Source organism: Hippoglossus stenolepis, chromosome 15, assembly GCF_022539355.2.
Source record: "Hippoglossus stenolepis isolate QCI-W04-F060 chromosome 15, HSTE1.2, whole genome shotgun sequence".
NCBI classification, from domain to species: domain Eukaryota; kingdom Metazoa; phylum Chordata; class Actinopteri; order Pleuronectiformes; family Pleuronectidae; genus Hippoglossus; species Hippoglossus stenolepis.
The window spans coordinates 15830593-15850345 of NC_061497.1; the positions used below are offsets into that span (position 1 = coordinate 15830593).

Genomic DNA, 19753 nt, shown 5'->3' on the forward strand with positions numbered 1-19753 from the left:
AGCCCTGGTGAGAAGCATGCGATAAAACTGTGGTGTTGACATGTTCAAGCTGCAAGTAATTCACTGCAATGTCCCGAAAGCAGAAACTGCACGTCATCTTTATGCTCTAGTCAGTAAAGCAACATGTTGGCAGTCGCACGGGCGGATAATGATTCACAGCTGATTGGTAGAACAGAGGACAGGCAGGCAACGGATCATCCCTCAGCTGTTATGAACCATGTGGCACTTTTATTGGAGGTATAGTGTATAACACGTCTTTTAATAACCATACTCTCCTTTGGATTGTCCTTATTCCACATGCAGCCAGGAATTATAGCAGGAGACGAGGTAACATATAAGCATGGATATGTTATGTCACTTTTTGAGCATTAATCTTGATCTGATATTTTTGACTTATTTTGTCATGTTAAAAATGTTGTGCTGTTTATGATTTCCTTGGTTACCGGCCATTGGTTTTGCTGCTCATATGAATTTTGAATGGCCCTGTGCTTTTGTTATTGTACAGTGAAGTGAAGTTTGTCTGCATGATTGTGTCGAGCCTTGTCACGATGTCGTGAAACGATCTTTTGCATCTTTCATCCTTTTGAACTTGTCTTTTCTCGTTCAGCTTAAATCTGAATCTTGTCACACGCACATTTTTTTGCAGGATTGTTAATTCAATGCAAGTGGTTGCCGTCACATTTAGCTGAAAGTTAATGAGGCACACACAGTGTAGTTGGTGATTTACACACACATGGCCGACTGGACACACTCACACACATCACGTACTGTAAGCTGAGGCTAACTCCCTTGCATAAATCTTTATAAAGCAGCTCAGAGTGGGTTGGTTGGGAGCAGGAACAGGCCAGGGAGGGCTTAACCTCTCCACACACACACACACACACACACACACACACACACACACACACACACACACACACACACACACACACACACGCACACACATGCACACACATGCACACAGTCCACTGTGAAACTATTCACACTGCCTCACTGAGATGACTACTGTGTTTGTCCAGTTCTCCAGGGACGGCACAGTTGCTGCGGCCATGTGTGAGTCATGTCACCAAATTAAGAAAACAAGACATTTAGTCAGAAAAACACATAACATGACATTCTGTGCTCTTATTACTTTTAGTTTTTTTCGATCCATGTGAGTGCTTATGGTATGACTCTCAATACAAACTGTAAATTCTCAATGCTACAGAACTGGATTTTACTCATTTTTATGTATATATCAGTTTCTCCTGTGTCACTCGGCACTCGTCCAAAGTTTTCATAATAGTACATTTGCAGATGTCAAAGAGTGGTAGAAATATTGATGTTGTGGTTTTAAAGCCACACACTGCTAAAGGAAATAGACAAATGCTGTATGTTTAAATATGGCCCCAACAATGTGCATTACATAATACAATTGTTGTTGAAAAATCTAAAATAAAGGCTTTGCCTGTTCCCCCTCCACCTATCGCTTGGTGACAACAAGTAAAATGAAAGTGCGATTGCACAGGTGTCGTTGCTGCCTAGGTGTTACCATGACAACGCCGACCCCACCATTACCTCAGGAACTAAACCTCTCCTGCTCTCCTACACTCTCTTCCAGGCCACTCCTCTCTCTTCCCCATGGAGGATGGTTTCCCCGATGACGAGCGTGGTGATCAGGGTCTCGCCGGACTCGGATCCCCACACTGCTTTCCGCATCAGAACGGCGAGCGCGTCGAACGCTACTCACGCAAGGTCTTTGTCGGAGGACTGCCCCCAGATATAGATGAAGGTAAAGTAAACTACATCCAAAAGGATTTAATTGATATGCCACACCAGTCAATATTTACAATGATTTAAACATTTAGAGATTGGGAGAGGACGGCACAATATAACACATCATCTAAAAAAGGATCTTACTGTAAAATGAATATAATCTTGAGACAGGACTTTGCATTTAAATCTTCTTCTGTGCTTCCTTTTAAAAACCTGCCTGTGAGTAAACCTTCTGTTTGCTTTATTTCAGATGAGATTACAGCCAGTTTCCGGCGTTTTGGACACCTGTTTGTGGACTGGCCTCACAAAGCTGAGAGCAAATCCTATTTTCCACCCAAAGGTTTGTGATATCATGAAACATAAGATCGTCAGAGCTTCTTCATAGTGTCTGTGTTGTGTATTGACAGAACATCTTCCTTCATGGGAGGAAGACGGGCAGATGATATAACATTATCAACATGTGATACATCTGTTCAGTGTGGTTCTGTTTCTGAAGCATTTGTTGACTGTATCTGGACTGTTTGTCTGTAAAAGCTCATGGCCTCATTCTGTGAATGCAGAATGTCATGATCTGTCACAGTAATCAGTGCACAGATATCATGATTCTTCTGGTCCCTGGCAGCATGAATAACCCTGCTGTATTTTTTATTTTATCTCTAGGCTATGCCTTCCTGCTGTTCCAGGATGAGAGCTCAGTGCAGGCTTTGATCGATGCCTGCATCGAGGAGGACGGCAAGCTGTACCTCTGTGTGTCCAGCCCCACCATCAAAGACAAGCCGGTTAGTGGAAACACACACACACTAACACTCTCACATCTCTGGCTATTTCCACTGAGCTCTGTGAAACTTGCGGCGATGACTTTTACTCTATTTTAGTTGCTGTTCATTTCTAGAGCTGAAACCTGTGGGTTCTGTGTGTGTGACAGGTCCAGATCCGCCCGTGGAACCTGAACGACAGCGATTTTGTCATGGATGGATCTCAGCCTCTGGACCCGAGGAAAACCATCTTTGTGGGAGGTGTCCCTCGTCCGCTCCGAGCAGGTAACCTCCACTTTTATATGTTGATCTTTTTACACAAGAGTGTATTAACAACAAATGTGTTTATAATGACAACAGGTTTGAAGTATAGTGTGGATTTCTGTGTTTTTTGTTTTGTCATTTATCTAAGGCCTTAAAATGTTATTTTGCCTTATTTTCAATAACCCTTTCCATTAATCTCTACTTTTTTATACTTTTGCAAACAGTATGTTTATACACAAATAGGCCACACAAAGTAGCCGTCCCTCACATCTTATGCCTCATTTCCTCCCAATCTTTGAAGTGGCAGCTGTGGGCGAGATTCTTCGTCCTGTAGGACGCTGCAGTGTTGATCGGCTTGTATTCATAATAAACATTAGATCTGCAAGAAATTTGAGCTTAAAGAGTGGCTGACCTGAGCTGGTCCTAACAGGAAGTAGTCCGAGGCCGACTGTGCTGTGCATTTTATTCTTATCATGCGTAGCGGGTCTTTCCTGCTGTGTAGAATATTTGAAATATATTGAACAAAGAACTTCCATTTGACTTTGTTTTTAACAAATTATCTCCCCTCACTTTGAATATTCAGCTGCTGTAAAGAAAAACACAAAAACTTAAGTAAATACATTTGTTTGAATTTCTTGCAGCCATTTTAGCAGCTGTCTTCAATGCACCACCCTCATGTCTGCCCCATCAAACAACCCTCATAATGTTCCCGTGTTTGTGTTCACTGGCTACACAAGTTTATGTGTAAGGTCTGTGTTTGTGTGCGCACATTTTTGTCAAATTTTGCCAGAAGCTTTGTTGTTGCGCTCGTTATTCCCTCTGTGCGTTAAACTTGTTTTTGTGAATATCTTTGCTCATCCAGTTTTTAATTTTTTCCTCCTGTGCAGTGGAGCTGGCCATGATCATGGACCGCCTGTACGGCGGAGTTTGCTACGCTGGCATCGACACAGACCCTGAGCTGAAGTACCCCAAGGGAGCGGGGCGGGTCGCCTTCTCTAATCAGCAGAGCTACATTGCTGCTATCAGTGCTCGCTTTGTACAGCTGCAGCATGGAGAAATCGATAAACGGGTGAGCAGAAAGAAAAGAGAGCTCAGTGTTTTTCAGTTCCCACACTGTTTCTCTGAAATTTCAGAATTTAATGTCTCCCTCTTCTTATTTATTTTCTATCTAAGCTATCTACAGTTCAAGTTAGGTTGGATGAGCATACATGAGAAGAATAGGAACACACAGTGTTGTTAGTGGCACAGAATAACTAAGATTCAGTTAAATACAGTCGGATGATATTTGGGAACCGTGCTGAAATTGTTCTGCAGCAACATATCCATATTTTTCACAGAAGACATGTTGACTTGTCATAGGGGAGAAAGCAAAGCTCCAATACAAACCACATGGAACTGAAGCTGCTGAATGGAAATCATCCATCCTTCATTTAATTATTTACACCCGTGCTTGTCTTACATGTCAAAATGTCCTCTGTCAAAATATCCACGCACTCCGCCGCCCTCCCCGGTCTGCTGCATGCACTGACCTTGCAGTCACACACACAGTACAATCAGTACACACAGTATTATGTATGTGCCCTTGCAAGCTAATGCTAACAATGACTTACGACACACTGCTGTCAGCAGCCGAGGAATTAAAGTCATATGTGCAGGTGTGTTGGACATCTTACAGTGGCCTGTAACCGACCCAAATATTGTTCACATTTGCATAACACGACATTGAGCCTGTTAATAAGAGAACGCTGCCTTTTTCAGTTACATAATTCATGTACATATGTGGTTGACTGGACGTCTTGCCACATTCTCTGGCTAATAGCAGAACCCGGCTATGGCCAGCTATGATGTCTCATAACTTTTAAAGAACAATTCCAGTAGTATTCTATGTTGCTGGGCACAAAAAAGAAAACGTGTAAAATGGTTTTGGAATTCGATTTTCTACCTCCAGGCAGCCATCTGTTTCATTTCCTCATTTCCTCAGTTTTATTTCTGTACATGTGCTGAACAACACCTTGAGACATGGAATAGAAGAACTGCAGGATACAGAAGCAGGGAGTGCTAAGAAAATAACATGGCTGATGAAATGACTCCCTCCTGATTGCAGGTGGAAGTGAAGCCATACGTGCTGGACGACCAGCTGTGCGACGAGTGCCAGGGAACTCGCTGCGGCGGGAAGTTTGCACCGTTCTTCTGCGCCAACGTCACCTGTCTGCAGTACTACTGCGAGTACTGCTGGGCGGCCATCCACTCACGTGCCGGACGGGAGTTTCACAAACCCCTGGTGAAGGAGGGGGGCGACCGACCCCGTCACATCTCCTTCCGCTGGAACTGAGCAGACGACAGAGAGGGAGAGGCAACAGGGGAGCAGGAGGGCAGGTAGTGCAGGAGTCGCAAATCATTGTACAAATAAATGCACTTTTCTGTTGCTGGTTCCTTTTCGCTCTAATTTTCACCAAACCTGTTTTTATTTCTCATTTCTCTTTTTTAAGTTAATATATATCTATATTTTGAAGATAGAAAAGAAAAACTGGAATTATACCCGAATATGTCCAGCAAGGAAAAAAGATGTGTAACATCATTTTATTTATGCGTTTGATTTTTGAAATATTTTTATTAGTTCTCAAAAAAAAAAAAATCATATATAGGAAGGTTTGAGGTGTGAAATGGTACTCTGCTATTCAATTGGATTTTTTTTTTTCCTAAACTATGTATTTGATTTTGATACAAGATGTCCCGAAAACAAATACTCTTCATGTGACATTTGGTTCTTTTGTAGCAGAGCTGTTGCTTTTTGTTTTGTATCGAGTCTCCGAAGCAGCATCTCATTGGCTGTTTGATTTCTGAGAGGTGCGATTACGTTTTCTATTGATACAAGAGGCTCCAGAGCAAATGTGAATTGAAAAAAGGTGTTGCTAAAGAAGAGTGCACTTATTTCCAGTTTTTAAGAGTGCAGATACACTTTATGAGACCCTTAGTTGTTTAACCAAAGCTGAATCTTTAATTAACTTTGAAAAACACAGAGGGGCCCACTGCAGAAAAAGAAATCCATTTGTTTTCTCTCTCCCAAATCAAAACGTTTTTAACCTCTTTTTTTTAATTTTTTATTATGATTTCCAAGTCCATACAGATGTTTTGATGTTACTTGAAAAATCGCAACAAAATTTTTAGCAACACATATTTGGGTTTTGATCTCCATTTTGACATGCAAAAACTAATACCTCAAACTCAGCTGCTAATGTGCCGAATACAGGTTAAGAAAGAACGAAAGAAGGAATGAATGAAAGAAAGAAGGCGAGCATCATCACCTGCTGCTGTTCTCCTTTCCTCAGAAGCGTTAATCACAGGGAAGTGACGCAACAGGCAGTGTGACGGGACTGGTACCGTTTTGTACTCACTTGCTTCATAACCTCCTTATTTTTGTAATCAAACCAAGGGTTGTGCGAGGGACTGAGCAGAGCATCGTACAGCATCCAGTGTATTAGGGGAATGTATGGCGTAGTGAGGCTACAGGAGAAGACAGGCTAACTGCTAAACAGATAAATCCAGCCCCACTCCCCCCCCCTCCTCATGTCTGCCTGTGGCCTCTGCTGCTAAGCTAGCAGCTAACAGAAGGTAGGGCCTCGTTCGCGGATCAAAACCCACTTTCTGTGTCTGCACACAGCGGAGCTCGGATACAGATCTTTCAGGACTGAGGTCAAGGTAACTCCTCGACAGGGCCGGTCAAATGGCCGCCTTTTTATTGCAGTTTTCACGGGGGAGGGGCCGCCGCCAATCGGTAGTCGCCTTTCATTATTTTTCTTTTTTTATCCATTTGTGCAATTCTCCCAAGTCTTTGACAAAAAAAAACAAAAAAACATTCTAGTGCGCATCCAACAGTCAGCTACATTTAACGAAGGAAGCAATTCAAACTGATTTCCAAATAGTCGGCACACATTTGAGTCATGGAGGGTTGTGGCCTTTTGGGGCGAACCCTCTATCCTTTCTCCTGCCAAGTTAGTCCAACTCAGCATCCAGTGTTTTTGAAGCATAAATGAAGATAGTCTCTGCAGTGTGCTCTGCTACTACACGTGCAGTCCGCTCTTGATAACTATGTTGCAGGTCCAGTCGGTTGTACCCAGTGGCTTTTGGGAACCAAAGATGGCTGTGCAGTAGTGGCGTCATACTGTAGCTCATTTCTTGTCTAGATTTTTACTCTTTATTTTTTCTTTTTCATTTCCTCCAGGAGGTTTTTTTTCACACAAACCTTTTTCAAAAAAAATATGTCACTTCTGCCCAGTTTTACTTCGCTGTCGAGCCCTGATGAAATCCAGCAAACCAAAGATTGGCCTTGGAACATGATATATTTATATATACACACACAGTATATATGTATTTGACAGTGCAGACAAAACCCATTAAAACACCAGAGGAAAACCACACAGGGCTTGCAGACACACACACACACACACACATAAGGCCTCACACTCTCCATAGCTCAAAGTGGAGGTGCACACCGGTCGGCATAAGTTCCTTTTTTATTTCAAATAGATCTGCACGTTTGGGGCAATTCAACATCAAGTGCACATTCACGCAGCGAAAGTAAAAACCAATCCTCACATTCGTTTGACACGTTAGGTCACTCAGTGGCATCCTTACTAGCCGAGCATTTAAACATGTCAGGGAGTCAGTACAGAAACTTGATAATACACACTAGTGAGAATCCTCATATCGGCGTGGTGTCGTCGCACCAGTTTTGCACCCTGGACATTAGTTTTGTGGGTGTGGTGGGTGAGCATTTTAGAAGTTAAAACACTTTGTGAAGAATTTGCTGTTAAATGAGATGAAAAAAAAAAAGATTATTTTATACATGGCCTGCTGATTTTTGGTACAGTGTTTTCTAGCTAAATTATTTTGTCATGCACATATAAACATTTATTATGCACTACTTTTCTAAATATTTTTTCTTTTTCCAACAGTCATTTTAGGCACATTTTTCACAAATGGGGAAACTCCTTTTTGCAATACCTCAATTTTTCACATTGTGAAAGGTAGCTTTTGTACTTTTGTTACTGAGAGATCTGCATATATGGAAATGTTCATTTTAAGAAAAAAAAAAAGTTGAGTGATTTCAATATATATTATTTTCAATTATGCTTTTTATACATTTCAGTGCTGAGGAATCTTTACAACTAAGTGCGCACTTGTGTTGATGCGACTTCAGATCTGCAGAGGAGAGACCAAAGTGTATCGCTGTCTTGGTCTTAGCTTTTCGTACGCTAGATGTTTCCAGTCAATCTGGTCAATAACAGCATGGCGAGAAATATATAAAGGAAAAAAAAACAAGTTGTAATTTGAAATTGATGTTAATGTCTCTAAACATGGCTATACTAGTTGGAAATGGTAACTTCTGTCTTGGTTTCCTCTCCATAGATGGAGCATAACTTATTATAAGGAGAATGCAAATTTGGTTCACGCTTAACGCTGAATCTCGTATCACAAGGATGGATGTTTGGTGTTTAGATATTTTAATATTTGAAAAAAGTATATATATATATATATATTCTTGAACTTGCCAACTAGCACCTATTGTAATCCGTAGCATGCATGACAAAAAAAAGAGAAAATGACAAGTACATGAATTAGCTATTAAAATTAATTGTTGTGGTGTGCACCAAATGTTTCTCAACTATTAAGTTGTTAAGGACACCCCACCCGATCCCACTCTCACCTCACCTCACCCTCGTCCCCACCCGACCCACTCGACCCCTGCTCCCTTTCGACACGTGTTGATCTCCTCTCCCCCCCAATCGCAGACCTCTGCAGGATGCACATGACAAGAGATAAGATATAAGACGAGAAACAAGACAGAATCTCACTTTAAATCGATTTTTTTGGGAGTGCATGACTTTGAGCATCCTTATAAGAACACTGTTTAAAAGACTTGAGAACTCATCCCCGCTGTCTGTCGAGGCGATCTTATATAGACCTATCTGGAGGAAGGGGAGCTTAAAGACTTGAATGTGGTAAATGTTGCAAGTTAACTTCAAGTTGTTATGTGCAATACTTCTTTTGAACCTTTTTCCAGATAAAGACTCTTTGCAATGTAATTCTTTAATGCCATTTTTAATTGCAGACATTTAATTAAAGAAGATGTTAATATGTTTTTCACAGTCATTTTCTACTGTTATTGTAATCCTTTTCATGCTGGTGTTTGTAAAAAAGAAAAGAAATCAAACTATTTGTACTAATATAAATAATTGAAGTTATTTTTAAAACATTAAAAGGTTTTGTGCTCATTTGCTTATTTTGTTTATTTTAAGCTACTGTGATTGATTGCATTGTAATTATTAGGTCAACAATGTATTTAGCTGTTTATTGGTATATTTTTAATTGGAATGTATAATTGATTTTTATAATTTTGATCAGATTTTTGTTATATTTTTGAGGTGAAGCTTTTAATATGTTAAAGTGTCTAGTTTTTACTAATTGCTATATTGTGCTCCACAATATATGGTTCACATTTTCTGAAGGAAAATAAAATATTTAAATATTTGTCTGTTGTTACTTAATGGCAAGATTTCAATAGTTTTTAACTGTGTATGGGAAGGTTGTTGTATTTATTAATAGCATTTTTTTACTTAAGATATCACCTTAATTTTTATTGTCATTTCACTTTATAAGTTCCTATTTTTGTATTTTCATTTCTAATTAAGTTATGTAATACGGATATGTCCATATTTCTAGGAGTTGGTCTGTAGAAGTGCTAGTGAAACGAAAAAGAAAAATCTAATGTTATTTAATTGTTTGCAGCCAACTATTTATAACAGTATGCATAATTTTTAAATATTTGTAATGTGAAATGTTGAATGAAATAAATCTTAACTGTGATGAAAACTTGTGCTCGTTGTGCTTTTTTTATTTGCTAACTGCGACAGGACCTATCTGTCTGTTGTAATGTTGTGTAATATTAACGTATGAATGAGCCGTTTAGACATTGACACAAATCTAACGGTGCTCTTGCACGTATGCGCTGGAGGTTGGGGTGAATTAAGTGTCATGTGTTACAGAACTGCATTGTTACTTGTAGAAGTTTCAGAAAACCTCAAAGCAACAGCCAAACAAATCCAGTTATACAAATGCCCAAGCACAGCCATGGTAAACCACTAGAGGTCAGCAAAAGCAAAGATGGTGAAAAGTAGTTCTCTGAAACTAAATCCGCTCTCTTTTAATTAGGCAAGTAAATCAAATCCAGTTTAAACTTTATATCCAATCAATTGATTCTGATTTCATTCTTCACTATGGAAATGTTATAACCATAGTAATAGTCAGAAGTAGAAAACAATAATCTGACCTTTCAACATGCAGTTCACATTCATATGTAAGTTCTGTAAATATGTGTGCACTCCGCTCAGTGGAGTAAGAAAATAAATCAATAACTGATAACCAGGCATGTGAGCTCTCATTCAAAGTAAGAGTGCAGACTGGGTCATGTGTTGTTGTTTTCTCCAATTCCAGGAAAAACAGAATAAACTGAGGGAGGGCTCAGTAGCACCACCTCCTGGCTACATCTTGCACTGTGAGGGATATTTCATTTAGCAGTAGAGTCTATGGGAAGTATTATGTTCTCTCAAAGAAGATGAAGAAGAAATGCAAACATCTAAGATCCAACAGGTGGATCAACATTTGTGTTCCGACACTTTTGTGCAGACCAGGTATATTTGTCTCTAAACTATTACTTGTTTTATATTGTTTTGATTTTAATTTTGAGGATTATGACCATATAACATCTGAACTGAGGGCGTCACATTAGATACGATTGATTTTAACATTTCAATACTTGTGTTTAAGGTCCTACATGTCTTTTTTATGAGCTGTGAACCTGCTGTAGATCCCTCAGGTCGGCTGGAACAGGTCGGCTGGTTATTCCCCAGGTGACAACTGGTGAAGGTGCCTTTAACTTTTCTACTTAAAGCCAAAGGAATATGTTGCCAAATCACATTAGAGGTGTTCCAACACTATCATCGTTTAAAACTAAATTGTTAACAAGCTTTTCGGGTTCAGCTGGTTTTAATGTATCATTGTATTTCAATTGTATTTGTATTCCTTTCATTTGGTTTCATGCATGTTATTATTTTTGTCCCTACTTTTTTATTTGTGTTTTTGTTTTTAACCTGTGTCTAATGTTTATCTTTCCACTTTCCCCAGTTTTTTGAGTAAAATTTACTTCTGAGGAAAAGACAAAAAACAAAAAACAAATATCAAATAAACTATTGATCTCTCGCTATGAAATCCCAACAACATTCCTATTTCTCTCACGTGCACATCTGTCTTTTCTATTGTCTGAGTCACAGGTAATCGGATTATAGATAAATATTTTTTTATGCAGACAAACAATGTTCAACACCAGCTTTCTGGATGCGTGTTACTAATCAAACCGCCAGATGGCGCTGTGGCACCAAAGAGAGTTGTTTTGAGTGCCATGTGTTTCACGCTGCTTTCAAGCACTGTGGGAAATATCGATTGTCTGACTTGTTAACGCATGGAAAAACGTGTCGGGCGTGAAGTTCTTACATTTGCTGAGCCAGAAATTAAAGACTGATTAGAGGAAACAGATCCGTTTTATTATGGGTCGTTGGGAATTAAATTTACTCATGTACCTCACAGTTAAATTTGAGAAGCAACACAGAAATCTGCATGTGTCTTCTATCTTTCAAATCACAAAGTAACACGATAATAAAACTGTAAACAGGTGTAAATAGGTGTCTACATCATTCCCCCTAGTGGCGGCTGCAGCTGCTGGGTGTAACCGAGCAGCACAGAGGAGGAGGCTGTGTTGGGATTAGGGGGTTGGGCTGCCTGCTGGTCGGAAACCTGCCGCCACACTCCCAGTCTGTCTCCGCCGGAGCAGCGTCGCTTTCCCGCAGCATCAGCACCAGCACCAGCACCAGCCTCCAGCAGCAGACTCCAGCATCAGCATCAGCACCAGACTCCAGCATCAGCAGCAGACTCCAGCATCCTCTCCTCCTGCTTCCCACACACACACACACACACACACACACACACACACACACACACACACACACACACACACACACACACACACCCACACTGCCGCAGCGCACAGCAAGCAGACGGACAAGGACGAGCCTCTGTGAGTAACTACTTTTAATCAATCCCTATGTTATGAGTCGTTCCTCTGCGTGATTGATTTAGATTCCATCGGAGAAGGTTGTTTTTTTTGGTTGGATGGCAAATAAAATGTGCTTTTTGAAGTGTTTACCTCCTCTAATCAGACGCCAGTTAACCAAAACAGTAATTTCACAACATGTATATTGTGCTCGCTGTGCAGTTTGAGGCTAAAAATCATCATTTAATAGATCTGTCTTTAGGTGTGCCAGGTTTAAGGCTCTGAGGTAAAATCCTTTTTCTCCAAACACCCCCTCTGTTCAGGAGCAGTCTTCGGGGAAATAAGGGAGGATATATAAGGCCAGTGAAAGATGGTGAAACTGGGGAGTAATCTTCAAGACAAAGGGGCCAAACCTGTGAGCGTGGAGGACGGCTTTCAGAATGTGCCCCTCATCACTCCACTGGACGTCGGCAGCCTGCAGAGCCAAGCACCTGACAAGGTGAGAGACCAGAGAGAGAGTTCCCCCCCGCGTGTTTGTGCAATGGGTCTGCTGCTTTGTGTCTTCCTCTGTTACTGTTTACTCTGTGTTGTCGACCCACCATCCTCACATACTTTTATGCTGAATAACACCCCCCACCCCCAACACACACACACACACACACACACACACACACACTTTGAGTCATTCACACACTCATTCATCTGCGCCGTCCCCCAGCCGCGTCCTTTGTTTTCCTGCTGAGATTAGGAGACAGATTTGGTGCCAGACAGGCTGTCATTTATCATCTCGACATCCCATAGTAAGTGCACCGCCGCACGTTAATCCAGTTACCATGGTGGCTCTGCAACATGGAGAGCTGACTGATGTTTCCATGGGGTCGGGACAGAGAGCTGCTCTGATTGCACATTATGAAAATGAATGGATTTGGACAATAGGCTCTGCATGTGAACATATGGAATCTTTATTGTTCACTCACTGGGTGACAGTGTTTGGCTGGTTTCAGGGAAACAGTCATAGTTTGATGATTTTACATCCATATTTCTACACTGAGCTACTGACTGATTATTGTAGGAAAAAGAATCATAGCATCACTGCACAGGTTAGTTGGTTCTCGTCTAATTCATAAAACAGTATTTGAGCCAGTGTGCTCGGCCTAGAGTCTAATTGGACAATGGATCCATTTTGGTGAATCAACCCCAAATCCTGCCAGTCAGTGTTTTTACCCTCACTTTTAGCTTTTTGTTAAACTGGATTAATTCAAAATATAATTTTTGTTTTGGTAGGAAAACATGTTCAGCAATAACTTGAGATTTGCTGTTCGCAAGAAGAAATACAGACCAGAACTTCTTGTAAAAATCCTCACTTCAACAAAGCTTCCATGATATTGCAAAAAAATGATCAATTAATTGATTAGTGGACCATCAAGTGATTTATCAAGATTCATTTTTTTCTAAATTCAGCTTCTTAAATGTGAAGATTTACTGCACTTTTTCAATTCAAAGGAATCGTTTGACATATTTAGAAATATGTTTTTTTCACCCCCTTGCAGATGAGAAGCTTCATATCTGATCAGTAAGTATTGGCCCCTTGTTTCCAGTGTGTATGCTAAATGCTAAGCTAACTGGATGGGGGTCGTGGCCTGATATTTACTGTACAGATGATGATGATGAGAGTGGCATCAATATCCTCATCAAAATCTCAGCTAAAAAAAGATAATGTAATGTTGAAATGTTCCTTTATATGTATTTGAGTTTTGGACTGTTGGGCTTTTTTTCTTTACTATTTTCTGCCATGATATAGACAACAATCAATCACTTGATCAAAACAAACCTTTACAGAATAATTCACAATGAAAAGAATAGTTAGTTGCAACCCTGCATCACTATTGTTCCCTGAAAAAAAAAACAAGAAATACAACACAAAAGTAAAGATGTAATCCTGCAGGACTTTTTACATACAGCAAAACTCAAAGTATAAAAGGCTTTTACATCATTGTGTCAGCCGAGCACCTGGGTTTCCGGCCTCTGAGAAGCACAGCAGAGCAGGGTCACGTTCTTTGTGTGACGGAGACCAACTGTTAATATGTACCGGAGCTCTTTAAGTGGTTTTTATTGTCGAGGGGTTCACAGTGAAGTCTTAAAATAATCCCAGAAATGTTCGTTCACTGCAGAAAAACACAAAGAACATTCGGAACGCTTACTCTTGTTATTCTGCTGACAGAGGCACAGTCGCTTTCTATTTCATATACCTGTTAAGTGGGGAGACTTGTCATCCACCACACACACACACACACACACACACACACACACACACACACACACACACACACACACACACACACACACACACACCACAATGTATCTTGCATTTTTAAGGAGTGTGTTGTGTCCAATGCAGGCGTGTGTGTGTGTGTGTGTGTGTGTGTGTGTGTATTCATAGAGCTGTCAGTCAACTTACGCTGATTAAATCTGTCCCAGTAGACACAAGAACAACACCACATACTGTCATCACAGCTACACACACACACACACACACACCTATTGAGTGATGGCTCAGGGGTGTGTTTTGGTTTTTACTGATATACAGAGAATAAACTTAAGGCAGGTAGTAAATACAATTTATTTGCTCAGCACTTTTTACAGATAAAAGTCACAGTGCTTTCACAGAACCACATAAAAAAAAGATAAAATCACAATAAAAAAAAGTCAATAAAATAAAAAAACACAGACCTAGGTGTAAACAGATTACCTCAAGGCTCGTCTGAACAGATTTGTCTTTATATGCCTTTTCAAACACTATGGGTGCAGGCAGAGCAACAGAGCTTAGGTGTCACGGCCTCATGAGCTCGGTTACCGCGGGTCTTTGAGCGTGTGCGTGGGACAGACACTGAGTTTAGCTGATCTGACCTAAGACATCGAGCTGATGAGCGAGGACGGAATAAATCAGCCATGTATGCAGGAGCCTGTGCAGACCTCTGCAAGTAAGAGTGAGACTTTTAACCTGGATCTTAAATGTAACAGAGTCAGTGAGGAGATGTGAGTAGAGAGGTTAATGTGAGACTGTCTATCTGACCTAGAATTTAAAGTGATGCCCTCAGGCCGAGGGTTGTAGACTGAATCAGTAAAATAACTCATCATCCCATCTTCCATCAGGTTACCGCCTTGCTTTCAGTTGCCCCCATTTCACATGTGAAGAAGAGCATGTTTTTTTTTTTTTTTCTGTTGGAGCTTTAATGTTTAATGTTTGTTCACTTGCAAATATGAGACCACAACACAATGAGATTTAAAGGTTTGAATGCAAATGGATGTATTGGATGTCGAGGACACTGGGGGAAGGAGTTGAGGTGAGGATGGGTCTGGGAGGATGCAGTGATGAATGTGGTGGAGGGAGACTCAGAGTGGGGGCTAGTCTCGGGCATGGCTAGGGATGAGGAAAGACAGGATGAAGGGATGTGGGCAGGGATGGGAGAATAGAGGATGAAGGGATGTGGGCAGGGATGAGAGAATAGAGGATGAAGGGATGTGGGCAGGGATGAGAGAAGAGAGGATGAAGGGATGTGGGCAGGGATGAGAGACGAGAGGATGAAGGGATGTTGGTATGGATGAGGGAAGGAAAGGAGGGGATGTGGGTATGGACAAGGGAAAGAGGATGAATAGACGTGGGTATGGATGAGGGAAGGAGATGAAGGGATGTGGGTAGGGACGAGGGAAGGAGATGAGGGGATGTGGGTATGAACAATGGAAAGAGATGAAGGGATGTGGGTATGTACAATGGAAAGAGATGAAGGGATGTGGGTATGGAAGAGTGAAGGAGGATGAAGGGATGTGGGTATGAACAATGGAAAGAGATGAAGGGATGTTGGTATGTACAATGGAAAGAGATGAAGGGATGTGGGTATGTACAAATGAAGGGGTTGAAGGGATGTGGGTATGGATGAGGGGAGGAGGAAGGGATGTGGGTATGTACAATGGAAGGAGATGAAGGGATGTGGGTATGTACAATGGAAGGAGATGAAGGGATGTGGGTATGAACAATGGAAGGAGATAAAGGAATGTGGGTATGAACAATGGAAGGAGATGAAGGGATGTGGGTATGAACAATGGAAGGAGATGAAGGGATGTGGGTATGTACAATGGAAGGAGATAAAGGGATGTGGGTATGAACAATGGAAAGAGATGAAGGGATGTGGGTATGTACAATGGAAGGAGATGAAGGGATGTGGGTATGAACAATGGAAGGAGATGAAGGGATGTGGGTATGTACAATGGAAGGAGATAAAGGAATGTGGGTATGAACAATGGAAGGAGATGAAGGAATGTGGGTATGAACAATGGAAAGAGATGAAGGGATGTGGGTATGTACAATGGAAAGAGATGAAGGGATGTGGGTATGAACAATGGAAGGAGATGAAGGGATGTGGGTATGAACAATGGAAGGAGATGAAGGGATGTGGGTATGTACAATGGAAAGAGATGAAGGGATGTGGGTATGTACAATGGAAGGAGATGAAGGGATGTGGGTATGAACAATGGAAAGAGATGAAGGGATGTGGGTATGAACAATGGAAGGAGATGAAGGGATGTGGGTATGTACAATGGAAAGAGATGAAGGGATGTGGGTATGTACAATGGAAGGAGATGAAGGGATGTGGGTATGTACAATGGAAAGAGATGAAGGGATGTGGGTATGAACAATGGAAGGAGATGAAGGGATGTGGGTATGTACAATGGAAGGAGATGAAGGGATGTGGGTATGTACAATGGAAGGAGATGAAGGGATGTGGGTATTCCCTGCAGACGAAGGTCCAAGCACAGAGAAAAGTGCATAATCAATACAGGTTGAGGAAAAATCTTGAAACTACAGATTTCAGATGTTGCTTAAAATGTTTGTTAAACCACAAGGACTGATCGAACCCCGACATTAGTTGGAGCTGTAAGAAACTTCCTCAAACATCCATATACCTGGAGCCTGAGCTCCTGCGATGTTACAGCCGCTGACATTTGAAGGCACAAGGGGTCGTTTGAGGTTTGCTGTTCCGTTGACTATCAGTGAATTTCTACATGCCTCAGGAGACGCAGGCAGAGAGATTGTTGCTGCTCTTGGAAAACACTCGCTGAATCACATTCTGGTGTTGGTGCTGCGCTCACAGGGCCGAGAAAGGGGTTAGTTCAGCAACTGTGTGTTCTGGCACATGCACGAAACTACTTTTTTCTTTTTCCAAATCATTATGCAAATGAAGATGGGTCAATTATTCGTTCTCGAATGGGACAGTGTGGGAGTCGCAAAGGTCAGTTCGCTGCAGAATCTTTGCATTTGTCTCCGGCTGTGAGGCTGAGCATTCGTCTTCCTGGCAAGTGATGCATGAAGGCAACAGAGGCGAAGAGAAATAATGAAATCTGTAATTAAACATCAGAGCGCAGAGGGAATTGATGATGGCGAGCACAGGTCGCTTAATTGAAATTCTACACGCAACGCTTTTTTCCTCGATACTGTATGTGTGATGATATTCCTGTGGCTTTTAATAGAGCCGTGTTTTGCTGTCATTTTCATGCCAGGTTTCAGAATTATTTTGTAACAACATGGAAAAGCTATGATTCATTTTAATTCAGATTGTAAGTACCTGAACATTAAACAGTTTTCATTGTTAGTTTCCCAACAGTCAGCTGCGTCAGAGCTGTATTAAATTACTGCTGAGGATTCTTATCAAACACATTCAACGCAAACAAAAGCAGTCATCGGAAACATTAGCGTTGATACCTCCAGCAAGGATGTTATGTTTTTATTGTTAGCGTGATTACGCAAAAACGTTGGGGTGTGAGCTAAAGAATAATCCATCTTCATTATGCTTCACACAAAAGCAAGAATACATAAAAACATTCATAAAAGAATAAACGAAAAAGAATAAAAACAGCCATAACACAACTAGAGTTAGAAGATGCAACCTGATAAAAGTATATTTTAAGCCTTAATTTAAAGAAAGTTACTGATTCAGTCATTAGGATAGCTTCATTATTTACTGTTTAACCTGCTTTGTTAATACCAAGAAGTTTTGTTTTTAACCTGTATTCATGAACATAAAATTTAGCCATAAAGAAAAAAATATAGGCCTATATTTTAATTTAATAATTTAGGATTTATCTTCTCGGATGTTAAACAGTATATTTCTAAAAGACCAGAACTTTTCAGCAATGCAGTTGTTGGTAAATATAGAAAACGGTATTTCCAGTTCCAGTCTCAGAAAAGAGCAGTGGAACAGCTTGGACTTAAATCTTAAGGATTATAACTTCAGGGGGAAATGACTGTGGGACAGTTTTGTGTGCGACGCCAAATCTTAAAAGATGTTTCACCTATAATATCCCTGTGATGCAAAGACAGGTTGTTTTTGCCACTGGCCTCACGCAGAAGTAGTTCAGGGTTAATCAGCTTTTATTTGTCCTTCAGGATCTGACGTCAGACCAGTTTCTGTGTCTCCGTCCTTCAGCGCTAAAGGGAGGTTTATCTGGTCATGTGACCTCAATAGTACCCCAGATCAGCGGCCTGGTTCTGAGCAGCTTTACAAATATGACCCCAGCGATTTTTCAGCCTGGACCTGCTGCGTGACCTCCCGACTACAGGTTACCTAGGGACATTTGCAGGGGAGGGATGTGGTGATGGCAGGGTTTGAAGCAAAGTTCACACACACACACACACAAACAAACACTCACACACGCAGACACACACACACTCTTAACAATGCTGCTGTGGCCAACAGCGGCTGAGGCATTAGAGAGGTATTAGATTTGATTCCATCTGGGCAGGGACGCGTCGCAGCCACCGCTGGGTCACCAATATCTTGATTGGATTGCCGGTAGTTTGAAAAAAAAAAAGAAAAGGAAAAGAGGGTGGAGAGAAAGAGAGAAAGATAAATAGACTCACATAAAGTCAGCCAAATCTTTTCTCTCTCCGTGTGTCGTTTCTCTGGGAACAAAGCCGAGGTACAAAGACCTGCTTCAAAGCCCGTGATAGACAAATGGAAAATGGACCGTTGAATAATTTCGTACGTGTTGTGATGACGCGGGGCCTCATGACGAGATGAAACATCGTCAGCGGTTAATTTCACAAATCACCACAAATTATATTTAAACTTTTTATAGAAGTTATCTGATCGGCTGTGTACATGTGACTTCTGAAGAAAAACAAATGTATTACAGAATCACTGACACACTGGTTATGAAAGCCTGCACACAGATAGAGCCTTTATCTCCTGAGATACCAAGTGTTATTGTTAAGGCTGCATTTAGTCATGACATTTATATACGATATCCTAGTTCAGTCAGTCTATTATAGATAGTGATTATTTCCATTATCGATTAGTTTGCTGAGGATCTTCTCTACTGAGCGATGAATCATTTGTCAAGTTTTGAGTGTGACGTCTTCAGATGTCGTGTTTTGACCTTTGACCTACAGTACATAATCCAGTTGAGAGGCTGGAACTGGGAAGTTACCATTTTGTTTCTGTTGATCGACTAATTGATTGGTTAAGTCTTCAAGCAATGATAATAAATATTTCCACTTTAAAGGCATGTCCCTTCTGGGAATGAGTGCAACAGGAGTTTAAAACAGCATGTTTTATGCAGGAAACTGAAGGAAATTGAGGGATAGCTCCAACAAGAAAAAGATCCAGATTGTAATGTAATTTTCTGCCGTCAACATCTCCCCTGTATTGTTTACTGTGTAATTCAATGGCATTTCATTGCTGTTTATTGGTTTTCATTTTAGCCTTAGTACAGATTGATTTACGCCTCAAATGATGGGGGATGCAAATAACTCAATATAGGTAGAAGTGCTGCTGCCTTTTAAAGTGGATTGGAGGTGGCTCTCTGATTGGTTTAT

General features: G+C 40.9%; 2 protein-coding genes across 3 annotated transcripts in view; both read left to right on the forward strand.

Annotated features, from left to right (window-relative positions):
- The window catches only part of cpeb4b (cytoplasmic polyadenylation element binding protein 4b), a 32169-nt gene extending 22522 nt beyond the window's left edge, over positions 1–9647 (forward strand). The window contains exons 5-11 of one of the 2 annotated variants that reach the window (XM_035179513.2): positions 304–327; positions 1601–1771; positions 2006–2095; positions 2416–2534; positions 2681–2795; positions 3662–3843; positions 4879–9647. In XM_035179513.2, coding sequence (XP_035035404.1) covers positions 304–327; positions 1601–1771; positions 2006–2095; positions 2416–2534; positions 2681–2795; positions 3662–3843; positions 4879–5106 — 929 coding nt within the window. In that variant the 3' untranslated portion in view covers positions 5107–9647. The remainder of the gene's footprint in view (positions 1–303; positions 328–1600; positions 1772–2005; positions 2096–2415; positions 2535–2680; positions 2796–3661; positions 3844–4878) is intronic. The other variant, XM_035179514.2, reaches the window with a different exon arrangement.
- A 1912-nt stretch (positions 9648–11559) lies between these two features.
- Positions 11560–19753, forward strand: part of nsg2 (neuronal vesicle trafficking associated 2) — a 34638-nt gene continuing 26444 nt past the window's right edge. Inside the window, exons 1-2 of the mRNA XM_035179327.2 lie at positions 11560–11904; positions 12204–12379. Of these exons, the coding sequence (XP_035035218.1) occupies positions 12251–12379 (129 nt within the window). The 5' untranslated portion in view covers positions 11560–11904; positions 12204–12250. The remainder of the gene's footprint in view (positions 11905–12203; positions 12380–19753) is intronic.